This window comes from Sinocyclocheilus grahami, unplaced genomic scaffold (genome assembly GCF_001515645.1).
Source record: "Sinocyclocheilus grahami isolate Dianchi unplaced genomic scaffold, SAMN03320097.WGS_v1.1 scaffold2553.1, whole genome shotgun sequence".
Classification (NCBI taxonomy): domain Eukaryota; kingdom Metazoa; phylum Chordata; class Actinopteri; order Cypriniformes; family Cyprinidae; genus Sinocyclocheilus; species Sinocyclocheilus grahami.
The window spans coordinates 4,154-17,141 of record NW_015507732.1 but is presented as its reverse complement, the minus strand read 5'-3'; the positions used below and the strand labels follow the sequence as shown (position 1 = coordinate 17,141).

The following is a 12,988-nucleotide window of genomic DNA, read 5'->3' as shown; positions in this document are numbered from 1 at the left end:
CCATCTGAGATCGCATGATGGGAAACAAACCTGCATTTGTGATTTGAGAGGAAGATTATCAGTGAATAAAGGCTTAAATTTCGTCTTGACTTCTTGTATGTATTGTCATGTAAAGGCAGTGCCATTCAATCCAGCTCTTGTAAAGCCGATATGAGGGTCTGGAACAGGTCTGTGCTTGATAAACTCCCTCACTGGATGTTTGATGTTACGGTAGAAATGCAGAACTGTCGCGACACGTAACATATAGATCTTATATATGCTGAAAACACCGCCGCGGGAGATTTACTGCCGGATTCCAGCGAGGCGATGGAGACGGTGAGTGTGATTTATGGTCACCTGTGCGCTTGAGGAGAGCTCGAGTTACGCTTCAGGCACAAACGAGAGTCAGGATCTGACAGCCGCTGATGCTCCTGACGCTGACAGGAACAGATCTGTGGGATGGTGTCTGATTGTGAGATCTCTGTTGCAGCTGCAGACGCCGAAGAACCTGCACCTGAAGAAACAGCACCTGAAGAACCTGCACCTGAAGAAACAGCACCTGAAGAACCTGCACCTGAAGAAACAGCACCTGAAGAACCTGCACCTGAAGAAACAGCACCTGAAGAACCTGCACCTGAAGAAACAGCACCTGAAGAACCTGCACCTGAAGAAACAGCACCTGAAGAACCTGCACCTGAAGAAACAGCACCTGAAGAACCTGCACCTGAAGAAACAGCACCTGAAGAACCTGCACCTGAAGAAGCATCACCTGAAGAGCCAGCGGAGGAGGCAGAAGCTCCTGCAGGTTAAACAAACACAGACATTAACATTAAAGCACTTTACAGTGATTTTACAGTGTTTTTCCCATGAGCGAGAGACGTTCTTAGCAGCACTGTAAAAAATTACCGTGAATTTAACGGTAAAAGACTGTAAAAACCTTGTACTTCAATAGGTTGGCATATTGACATTATATCAGTTAATGAAATTACGGTATTTAACTAAATTTAAGTTAAAACCGTAAAACCTAAAACGTTGCTACCGTATTTTTTTTACAGTAAAATTCCGGCATCCACAGCTGCCGTTTTTTTTACTGTAAATTTTACAGGATATTTTTTACAGTGAGGGTTTACTAAATTAAAGCTATTACAAATCTAAATAAGAAATAAATCAAATATAAGTATTAATAAAGAAGTAATTAAATAAAAATACAATTTAAATATCGAATGAAAAACTTAACATTGCCTTGGCAACTAAATTAAATACGTTGACGCACTAAAGTTACTGACTATAAATAAATAAAACTAAAACAAAAAGCCAGGGTTATTATAGTTAACTAAATCTACAATTAAAAGCATAAAAATAAAAGTTAATTGACATAAGATCCTATATTAAAAAAACATTTTATTTCAGATAATTGCCAAGGCAACATCATTTTCATTTAAGTTGGTGTACTAAAATAACTCAAACTGAAACTCAAAATTTAAATAAAAATCAGAAATATAGAAATATAATAAAAATGACAAAACACAGAATTACTAAAACAGTAACTAAAATTAAAACGGAAAAACGATTTCAAACTGTTAATAAAAAAATATAACACTTAAATAACAATCCAGTAATTGAAATTAAGCTGAAATAAAATAAAATCTAAATATTAGATGAAAAGCGTCTATAATACTGATTCTTAGGCACAATGCAAACAGCCAACGTCAATGTTCAATATACATTTGACATATATTTACGTTTAATAATAACAATCAGAATAAACTGTTCTGTTATTCAGTGCATTAATATAGACTGTGCATCGTATAGATGTGTAATCATCAGCATTTTATACCAGCTTTTATAACATTTTATAATCGTGTGTTGTTTTTTTGTGTGTTTACAGAGTCTGAAGACACAAACCCTGAGACAGGTACGCCTCGTTTACTTCAGGTGTTCAGTTCTGGTCAGACACAAGACACAAGTGCAAAACCAAGGCACATATACATATACATATACATATACATATACATATACATATACATATACATATACATATGGATATAAAAAACAGCGATAGAAAACCTCACGTTTTAAAAAGGGCCTGGAAAAGTCATGGTCATTTCTAAAAGATAATGTGTCCCAGTTATTCTCAGCCCTAAAATATTTCATAGCCAGAAGCTGCTCTTTCTGAACGCAATCTTTAATAAAATGATTTTAAAAATCCTTCAAATATCCTGTAACCATGAAGGCCTGGAAAAGGCATAGAGACGCATCAGACGGTGGGCTGGGAAGCCTGTGATAATCATGTGGTTTTGGCTATGACGTATTTTCCTCTCTGCTGCCGTTCCGCTGAGAGTCGGCGGATCAGACAAGCTGGCTTGGCAACTAAACGAGTTTAAGAGGAAACACTAAAGTCACTAACTGGAAATAAAATAAAAACTGAAACTGTGAACTAAAACTATTAAAACTCATTCAGTAATTGAATAAAAGCTCAAATAAAATATAAATATTGAAAAAAAAATTAACTAAACAAAAATTAGAAATGTTGCCTTAATAAATTAAATAATAATAAATTAAAGCTGAAACATTAAGATTACTAACTGAAACTGAACTAAAACGAAAAGTATTTTAAAAAATCATAAAATAAATTATGATATTATATTATATTATATTAATTAGATTAGATTAGATTAGAATAAATTAAAACCTAAATAAAAAAATATATATATTTAACTAAAATGAAAGTAAAAATACAGATGTAGTTTAAGTTGAAACACTAAAATTACTAACTTGAAATAAAATAAAATCTAAAACTGGGAACTAAAACTATAAAAAATCATTCAGTATTAAAAAAAAAGCTCAAATAAAATAAAATATAAATATTTAAAAAAGGAAACTAAACAAAAATGTTGGCTTGGCAACTAACTGAAATAAAGTAAATAATAAATTAAAACTGAAGCATTAAATTTACTAACTGAAACTGAACTAAAACTAAAATTATTAAAAAATATAAAATTTATTTTATTTTTTATTGATTGATTGATTGATTGATTGATTGAAAATCAAACTAACCAAAAACCAGAAATGTTGCTTTTGCAATTAAAAAATAATTTGTTGAAATAAGTTTGTTAAAGAACTAAAGTTACTAACTGGGCAGGAAGAAAAAACTAAAACTGAACTAAAACTAAAATTATAAAAAATATAATAAAAAATAAAAAAATATAAATAAAGTCTTTGCATTAATTGAAATAAAGCTGAAATCAAATCAAATATAAATATTAGATAAAAACCTTGTAAACTAACTGAAAGAAGTTTAAGCTGAAGCACTGAAATTACTAAGAAATTAATAAAAACTAAAATGTAAATAATAAAAAATAGAAATATAAAAAACCCTAATAAAATTACAATAGCACAACAAAAATAAAACAATAATAAAAATAATAAAAAATAGAAATATAAAAAAATCCTAATAAAATTACAATAGCACAACAAAAATAAAAATAATAAAAAATAGAAATATAAAAAAATCCTAATAAAATTACAATAGCACAACAAAAATAAAACAAAAATAAAAATAATAAAAAATAGAAAGATTAAAAAAATCCAAATAAAATTACAATAGCACAACAAAAATAAAACAAAAATAAAAATAATAAAAAATAGAAAGATTAAAAAAATCCTAATAAAATTACAATAGCACAACAAAAATAAAATGAAAACTGAACAAATGAAAGTAAAAAAACAAAGCAATGCAGTGTTTAAGAAGCACTTGCTGTGGATGCACAGTCAGACTGGACCTGGAGGACTTATGTTATGTTTAAACTTGTGTTTAGCATCCGCTGAAGAGGAACCTGCTGGAGAAGAAGCTGGAGCAGAAGCTGGAGCAGAAGCAGGAGCAGAAGCAAATAAAAAAATCCTAATAAAATTACAATAGCACAACAAAAATAAAATGAAAACTGAACAAATGAAAGTAAAAAAACAAAGCGATGCAGTGTTTAAGAAGCACTTGCTGTGGATGCACAGTCAGACTGGACCTGGAGGACTTATGTTTATGTTATGTTTAAACTTGTGTTTAGCATCCGCTGAAGAGGAACCTGCTGGAGAAGAAGCTGGAGCAGAAGCTAAAGGACAGTCACTTATTACTTAAATTATATAAAGCACAGAAAACAAATGTAATTTAGATTTATAACACTATACTTTGTGTTCTTTTACCTTTGCATGAAATTACAGAAAGAAAAAAAAAGAACAGCGAATATGACTCTATTTTGGAAAGTCATTGAAACACTATCGCAGTTTTGTTTTCCTTTTGCAAAAACGATATTAGTTGTAGTTTCCGTTCATCGCTACAGAAGTCTACCCAACTGTGACTGTTTCTGAGAAGAGTGCTTTATGATGCTTTTCTATTTCTATTGAAATCACTCGAGCATCAAATCCTCGTTTTCTGAGTCACTTCCGGTGGAGAAAAGAATAAAACCACTGACTTTTAAGGCTTTAAGGTTTAGAAACAGAGCTCAGATCAGCTCCGGTGTCCAGTGAAATGAGTTTGTTTGTTTGTTTGCATGCGTGTCGTCTGCAGGGGAAGCAGATGCAGACGCAGATACTGAAGCAGGTGCGTTTCTCTGGAGCTGAAGCAATGTCAAATGTGAACATGGTCAATATAACACTTATTCCAGGAACAACGGAAACTTAGATCAGCGTTTGCTTTAATCCAGCATGCTTTAGAAAATAAACACTGAAACGAAGAGTGTTCATATTTCACATTATTTACGTTGGGCGAATCTTATGAAACCTGTGGTCACATCATCCTATACTCAAAAGAAAAAAATTGGATATTTTATTTAACATAAAAAAAATAGGCATGTTAAATTTTTTTATATACTTTTGCTGTATTTATATTTTATATTTACATTATTTTTGTGAAGCATTAATCACATTTTCCCCTACTATTTCCTTTTCTAAAAAAAAAATATAATAATAATAATAATTATTATTATTTATTTTGAGGAATTTGTACATTTGTACATTGTTGTTCTGTCATTTATGCTGGTTGATTAAAAAGAAATCATTGTATTACAGTAATTAGAGTCCAATGAGATTCATCATTAAGAAAAATAGGAATTATAATAATTTTGCATTTATATTTAATATTTACATTATTTTTGTGAAGCATAAAGCACATTTTCTAAACGTCAGAAATGTTGTTTTTTTCTAGAGTCGACCGCTGTACCAGAGGAACCCGTTGAACCCGCTGTCGCTGTGAAAGGTCTGACGCTGGACTATCTGTCGTTTATTAGACTGCTGTTGTACTGTGCAGCTTTGTGTTTACTTGTGCTTCTGTGCTTTCTCCAGATAATTCTGCAGGATTCGATCTTTCTGATGCGCTCGGTAAGAGATCATCACAAAGCTTTAGGCCGTTTGTGTTTGTTTTGGGGTTATTCCTCCAGCAGCTGATTTAAATCTGGAATTACTGTCAGTAGATCAATTATGAATTCTACTTACATTGTTCAAATTATACTTACAAAAGTTGAAATTTCGGGAATTATGGCATAAAATATCATAATTATTAAATAAGACGTCTAAACCGTGAATTGAATTGATGTTGAATGTAAAACAAACTTTTTTTGTCGAAAAGTTAAAATTATGAGATTTAAAAAAAAATCTACGTTACAATAAAAGTTACAATTATAACACAATTCTCTATTATTTCTCAGAGACGTCAGCTATTAGTCTTGAGCTTTCAGCTTCTCCACACGTTTATAAAGAACAGATGCACACTACCGCTCAAACCTTTGGAATAATTACGATTATTTCATGTTTTTGAATGAAGTCTCTTCTGCTCAGCAAGGCTGCATTTATTTGATCAAAAATACAGTAAAAATTGTGAAATATTATTATAATTTAAGTTAGTTTTCTATGTGAGTATCTGTTAAACTGTAATGTATTTCTGTGATGCGCAGCTGTATTTTCAGCATCATTCCTCCAGTCTTCAGTGTCACATGATCTTCAGAAATCAGTATAATATGCTGATTAAATGAAACATTTCTGATTATTATCAATGTTGAAAACAGTCGTGCTGCTTCATTACACTTTTATTCATCAAGGAGGCATTGATCGAAAGTGACAGCTAGGGTTGGGTACCGAACTCGGTATGTTTAAGGGCACCGACTGAATTGCGTCGGTACTACCGAGTACCGATTCACGTTAAATGTGTGAAAATTTCGGTACCTGAGAACGCATCAGAGAGAGAAAGAGAGACCCTGTGACGTGAGGTCAGCCCTGCAACTCCTTCAGACAACACACAGGGAACGTTCTGAAGTGTTCTGAAGTGTGGTTACATTTCGCGAAGTCCATTCATAAAAACGTAATTTACTCTATTGCGCGGAACGCCACAGAATTCGTATACCGAGTACCGATTCACGTTAAATGTGTGAAAATTTCGGTACCTGAGAACGCATCAGAGAGAGAAAGAGAGACCCTGCGACGTGAGGTCAGCCCTGCAACTCCTTCAGACAACACACAGGGAACGTTCTGAAGTGTGGTTACATTTCGCGAAGTCCATTCATAAAAACGTAATTTACTCTATTGCGCGGAACGCCACGGAATTCGTCAATTTTGGACGAATAAACCAAAAGTAGGTCTGCCACTTAATTCGAATCGTGATATGAACTAGTGTCTGTGAATATTAAAATGCAAAAAGACGGTTTAAATATGAGTCCTGCATGTTCCGCTTGCCTCTGTATGTATGAATGGCGGAAACGCGGTTTTGTTTACTACACAAATACTGAAGCACGCGTGACGCTCGCGGTGATTCCCGGCCTCTGCGTCTCACTGTACGACGGCTTGGACACAAAAACGTAATCTCCAGAGCTGCTGTGAGAGAGAATTTTACCGTTGAAATGTTCTGAAGTGTGGTTACATTTCTAGGGCCATATGGTTTCTGAGAAAACGCGGACGGAGTCCATTCATAAAAACGTATTTATAGCGCGGAATGCCACGGAATTCATCTAATTTTGGACGAATAAACCAAAAGTAGGTCTGCCACTTAATTCGAATCGTGATATGAACTAGTGTCTGTGAATATTATAATGCAAAAAGACGGTTTAAATATGAGTCCTGCATGTTCCGCTTGCCTCTGTATGTATGAATGCCGGAAATGCGGTTTTGTTTACTACACAAATACTGAAGCACGCGTGACGCTCTCGGTGATTCCCGGCCTCTGCGTCTCACTGTACGACGGCATGAACACAAAAACGTAATCTCCAGAGCTGCTGCGAGAGAGAATTTTACCGTTTCATTTGAGAAAACGAGCATCATCATACTGTATATACACAGTAGCTTCATTGTAACCAGTCAAAATAAAAGTATGGTTTAACAAGTAACAGACATATATTACTCTTGTATTACTTTTATACAGTATAATGTACATCTTTAAATATTCAATTTTGTATCAAATTGACATAAAACAATTAAATGATAAAAATAAATATTACAACCAGATTAATCACTTAATTGTAGTAAAATTATTAAATACATTTTTTTTTTTAAAGGAATATTCACACCATTTTTCTTCCATGTATTAATTTCAACAGTAAACCTCAGTTCGTTTGCCAAAAAATAAAAGGGTTTAATTTTCGTTTGATTTAAAATAGATGTTTATTGCCTTCATTTGATTTTCAGAAAAATTAAAACAAGAATTTCTGGGGGGAAAAAAGAAAGAAAGAAAGAAAACCTTTGTAGGGCCCTATTGTTCAAAATGTTGAAATTGAGACTTTTGGACTTCAAAACACTTTTCTTTTCAAAACCTTTCACTGAAATAAATGTTTACACAGAGAGTAAAGTACCGAAAAAAGGTACCGTACCGGTTAAAATGTGAACGGTAGCCAACCCTAGTGACAGTAAAGACATTTATAATGTTACACAAGATTTCTATTTCAAATAAACAGTTCTTTTGAGCTTTCTATTCATCTGTGAATCCTGAAAAATAAAATGCATGACAGTTTCCACAAAAATATTACTGTTTTCAACATTGATAATAATCAGAAATGTTTCTCGAGCAGCAGATCAGCATATTATACTGATTTCTGAAGATCATGTGACACTGAAGACTGGAGTAATGATGCTGAAAATACAGCTGCGCATCACAGAAATAAAATAGAGTTAAACAGATATGCACATAGAAAACTGTTATTTGAAATTATAATAATATTTAACAATTTTACAGTATTTTTGATCAAATAAAGCAGCGTTGCTGAGCAGAAGAGACTTCTTTCAAAAACATTGAGCATATCTGAATGATTCCAATCTCCTGACTGGTAGTGCATGACAGTCAGCACACAAATGTCTGGTGCTTGCATGCAAATTCCAAACCTCACTGGCGTTGTCCAATGACTTTGCACATATGACGCTTCACACAGCACTGTGCATGAAGTAAAGCGCCAGGTCTTGGCAGTTTGAGTGCTCACACAATGCATGACTGAACAGGAACAGAATTTATTGGTGTGTGTCTGATTACCTGCACTCAGTTACGTTTGGTAATCACACACTTCATTTATTTGCTGCTCCTGGTTTAGCAAGTGAAAACTGACAATTAAAAGAGATGATAGTAATTCACAGTACTATGGCTGAATTCACTAACCAGTTGCACGACTTTAATTGCAGCATTTTAGCGCAAAACTTACGTGCAGTGAATCAGACAGTGTGTGCAAATAAATCATAATAAATAAACACTAGCACTGTTCATATATCATTTATCATTTACTTTACAGAAAAGGAACTACAACCAGAGGATGCAGGTAATTACTGTATTCAATAATACAGTAAACATGCAATATTTTTCTCTGACGCTGCTTTGAAACAATGTCATATATACATAAAATGTGCAAAATCAGCTCGATTCTAAATGAATGAAGTTTCCATATTCTGTGTAGAATCAATACATTTCAGAGTTTGCTTTATGTTATTTGCATGTTAATTATATGTTTGCTTACAGTAAAGACTGCATTGGGAGATGCAGACCAGCACAGCTCAGGTCAAGGCAGAGGTCAAGCACTTTTGTTTTATATCATCTGGTCATATTTACACGATGTTTTGCAGTGTGTACTTCAAGCTTAGCATCTATAATCTTATTATGCATTATTATCAGGTTTGCCCTGAATTATAAGCATACAAAAACTTGCTTAAAACACTGAAATTAAAACCTTAAACCCCTATATTGTGAGTATATTAAATGGTATAAATAGGATAAGTATATTTACAGTAATCATGGTTTGAATAAAAGGTGTAATCAGGTCTGGGCTTCTAGGCGTCAGAGATACTGATGCATGAAGCATTTCCTAAAAACAAATAATAATAAAATATCGTAAGCAAAGCATTATATTCAGTACATTGGCTTAATATGTGCAGCAAAAAGCATCTAAAACAAACAAGGAAGTAATTGTATACTTTTTTATTGCCAATATCTGTGTTTCATCTGGTTATGTTCTCTCTCATTACAGCTCGCAGCGCTGGAGCAGTTTCTGAGCCAAACGGTATCATATTCTCCAACTAGATCATATAAACAAACACTTCTTAAATGTTACATGTTTGTGAGAAAGTCAAAGTGCTCGAGTGTTCTGGGTGGATTCTTGTTGTTAGGGGTTCGAGGTGGTTACTAGGGTGTTGCTAGGAGTCAGAGGGTTCTGGGTGGTTGCTAGGTAATTCTTAGGGGGTTTGGGGTGGTTACTAGGGTGTTGCTAGGAGTCATTAGAGGGTTCTGGGTGGATTCTTGTTGTTAGGGGTTCGCGGTGGTTACTAGGGTGTTGCTATGAGTCAGAGGATTATTGGTGGATTCTTGTTGTTAGGGGTTCGATGTGGTTACTAGGGTGTTGCTAGGAGTCAGAGGGTTCTGGTTGGTTGCTAGGTAGTTCTTAGGGGGTTCGGGGTAGTTACTAGGGTGTTGCTAGGAGTCATTAGAGGGTTCTGGGTGGTTGCTAGGTAGTTCTTAGGGGGTTCGGGGTGGTTACTAGGGTGTTGCTAGGAGTCATTAAAGGGGTCTGGTTGGTTGCTAGGTAGTTCTTATGGGGTTCAGTGTGGTTACTAGGGTGTTGGTGTTGGTGTGGTGTAGTTGTGGCTCCGGTCCCTCCTTCAAAGCAAGCCTGTGAGATTGTTTTTTAACCCATTTTATTGTCCAGCAGGTGAAAATATTTAGGGTCACTTATAAGTACTAATGCTTAGTGTTTTGAACACACCTCTAACACTGAGCACTAGTAACGGTGATGCTTGACTTAACAAACACCAGTAATAACACGATCATCATTTCCAGCACGAGTTGATCATCTGTAATACCTGCCGTCCCACCCAGTTTAACAGACACAAAAGATCTGCTCATTCCTTATTCTGCTTCATGTGTTCAGAACAAATAGTGATCAGCTGTTAAACACGTCACGTTTGCTTTCAACGCATGCAGGAACCAGTGATGTAAAACTGGCACCATGTCATTTTATGGATTGACGTAATAAAACACAAACATTCTGATATGATCATCTAACATGTTTCATGGAAGAAAGAAATTAATATGGTTGGGAGTGACATGATGAAATAAAAAAATCATAATGATGACAAAAAGCTGAAATTATGACTTAAAAAAAAAACTAAATTACCAGATAAAAAAATAAAATAAATTATTAGATAAAATGTCAAAAAAGTTATAATTATAGGGGAAAAGTTTACATTTTGGAATTATGGCATAAAATATCATAATTATTAAGTAGTCTAAATCATGAATTGAATTGATGTTATAAAACAAACTTTTTTTGTTGAAAAGTCAAAATTATGACAGAGTTAAAATTATGAGATTAAAAAAAGCCTAATTTAGGAGATAAAAGTCAAAGTTATAACAAAATACCAATTATGAGAGTAAAAAGTCAATTACAAGATTAAAAAAATTTAATTATGGCAAATCGAAATTATGGCATAAAAAGTTAAAATTATGACAAAAACATCATTATGAGAAATAATGAGTCAAAATTGACATAAAAAGTCAGAATCATGAAATAAAGAGTCTAAATGATGAATATCATACAGGTTTGCGACATTTCAAAATAAAAGTTTAAAATATGAGGTAAAAAAAAATCTAAATTGAAATAAAACAAATTATGACAAAATGTCATTTATGAGATAAAAAAAAATGACATTTAAAAAGTTATCATTTTCAGAAAAAGTAGAAATTTCAAATGACATAAAATGCCATAATTATGAAATATAAAGTCTTACTTATGAAACTATGCTTTTAGAGATTTACATAATAAAACAAACATGCTGACTAATATCAGCTAACATGTTTCATGGAAGAAAGGACATACGAGTAATTTAGATTAGATTAAACTTTATTGTTATTGCGTTAAATCTAATCTAATCTAATCTAAATTACCCTTATCATTTCCTTTTTTCCACAAAGCATGTTAGATAGTCAGAATATATTGCGAGTAGTGTTGGCTCTTTGACAGAAAGCTTTTGTTCCTCTTTTGTAAGTCACTTTAAATCTGGATTAAATGGAGTGAGGTGAGTGAGTAAATGATGACAGGATAATCACGGGTCAGTTTTTCCTGAATATTATCAGTGAATGTCAGAAGCCACGTCTCCTCTCATGCTTCTTATGTGTCACCAAGTAAATAAACTCCTGTTGAGCGTCTTTTGTTCTGTGGGCAGCACTTTCGCTCTCTTTCATCTGCTGCAGGATCTGTAAGTCAGGTTCAGTCTTGCCTTGAGGGCTTTTCCCTCACAAACATTCCTGTCACTGCATGTGTCGAGTCTCGCTCCGCTCCGTCGAATCCTACGCCGGCGTCCGGTGGGACCGACTGTGACGGGCGTACTGATACTTCTCTGCAGCAGAGCATTGTGGGTAGACTATTGATAAGTGCCACTGCTGCATTAGTGCTTGTGATAAATACTGAAGAAAGCTAAAATTATGACTTAAAAAAAAAAACTAAATTACCAGATAAAAAGTCATAATTATGAGAAACAAGTTGAAATTTTGAGTCAAAATTATGACTTAAAATGTCCTAATTATGAAATGGAAAGTAAATCATGGATTATCCTTTTTTAGATTTATGTTATAAAACACAAACATTCTGACTAAAATAATCTAACATGTTTCATGGAAGAAATACAATAATACAGGTTTGGAGAGACATGCCAAAATAAAATGTCAAAATTCTGATGTTAAAATTGAGACTTTAAAAAAAACATTAATTATTAAAAGTCATAATTATGAGAAAAAGTCACAATTATGACATTAAGACATTATGAGATAAAATGGCTAAATTATGAGATAAAAACATTCTGATATTAATAATATTGATGAAAGAAAGAAAATAATAAAGGAAAAACAGAACAACTTACATACAAAAAAAAAAAACATAACTTAAAATTATGAGATAAAAAAATCAATTATGACAAAAAGTCATAATTATGAGAAAACGTTTAAATAATGACAATGTCATAATGACATAAAATAAAAGTCAAAATTATGAATTATCCTTTTGGGGATTTATGCTATAAACAGACATTCTGACTAATATCATCTAACATATTTAATCGAAAAAATAAGTCAAAATTACTATGAGATAACATTTCGAAATTATGAGATAAAAAGTCATGTAATTATGACAAAAAGTTGATGTTTTTGCCATAAATTAGTATGTTATAATATTTTTGTCATAATTGACTTCTTATCTCAGTTATGACTTAACATTTCATAATTTCAAATTTTATCTCATAATTGTGTTTTAATTATTTAATTTAAACAATTTAAAGATTTTTTTTTTGTCAATTATGATTTATCAAAGCATGTTTTATTTATGTGGCAGAAATAGGCTTCAATATAAACCTGAAGTGGCTCCAATACAATACTGCCATCTAGTGGACCATCATCTGTTTCTTCTTATTCACTGATATTATAAAAAATAAATAACGATTTTAACAATTGATCTGTGTTTGTTGGCTTTAGTGAACACATGAAGCAGAATCAGGAACGAGCAGATCTTTG

At 33.0% G+C, this 12,988-nt stretch overlaps 1 protein-coding gene and 1 long non-coding RNA gene across 2 annotated transcripts in view; both read left to right on the top strand.

The window, feature by feature from the left end:
* Nucleotides 1-38: 38 nt before the first annotated feature.
* Nucleotides 39-3,884, top strand: LOC107575288 (trichohyalin-like). Its single transcript, XM_016261693.1, has 3 exons — nt 39-784; nt 1,868-1,894; nt 3,798-3,884. Exons 1-3 carry the CDS (start codon nt 329-331, stop codon nt 3,882-3,884), a joined length of 570 nt encoding a protein of 189 aa, XP_016117179.1. The 5' UTR covers nt 39-328.
* Nucleotides 3,885-4,349: 465 nt separating this feature from the next.
* The window catches only part of LOC107575289 (uncharacterized), a 12,784-nt gene continuing 4,145 nt past the window's right edge, over nt 4,350-12,988 (top strand). Inside the window, exons 1-6 of the long non-coding RNA XR_001607839.1 lie at nt 4,350-4,573; nt 5,177-5,227; nt 5,314-5,349; nt 8,730-8,756; nt 8,954-9,004; nt 9,459-9,491. This is a non-coding gene — a long non-coding RNA (uncharacterized lncRNA). The remainder of the gene's footprint in view (nt 4,574-5,176; nt 5,228-5,313; nt 5,350-8,729; nt 8,757-8,953; nt 9,005-9,458; nt 9,492-12,988) is intronic.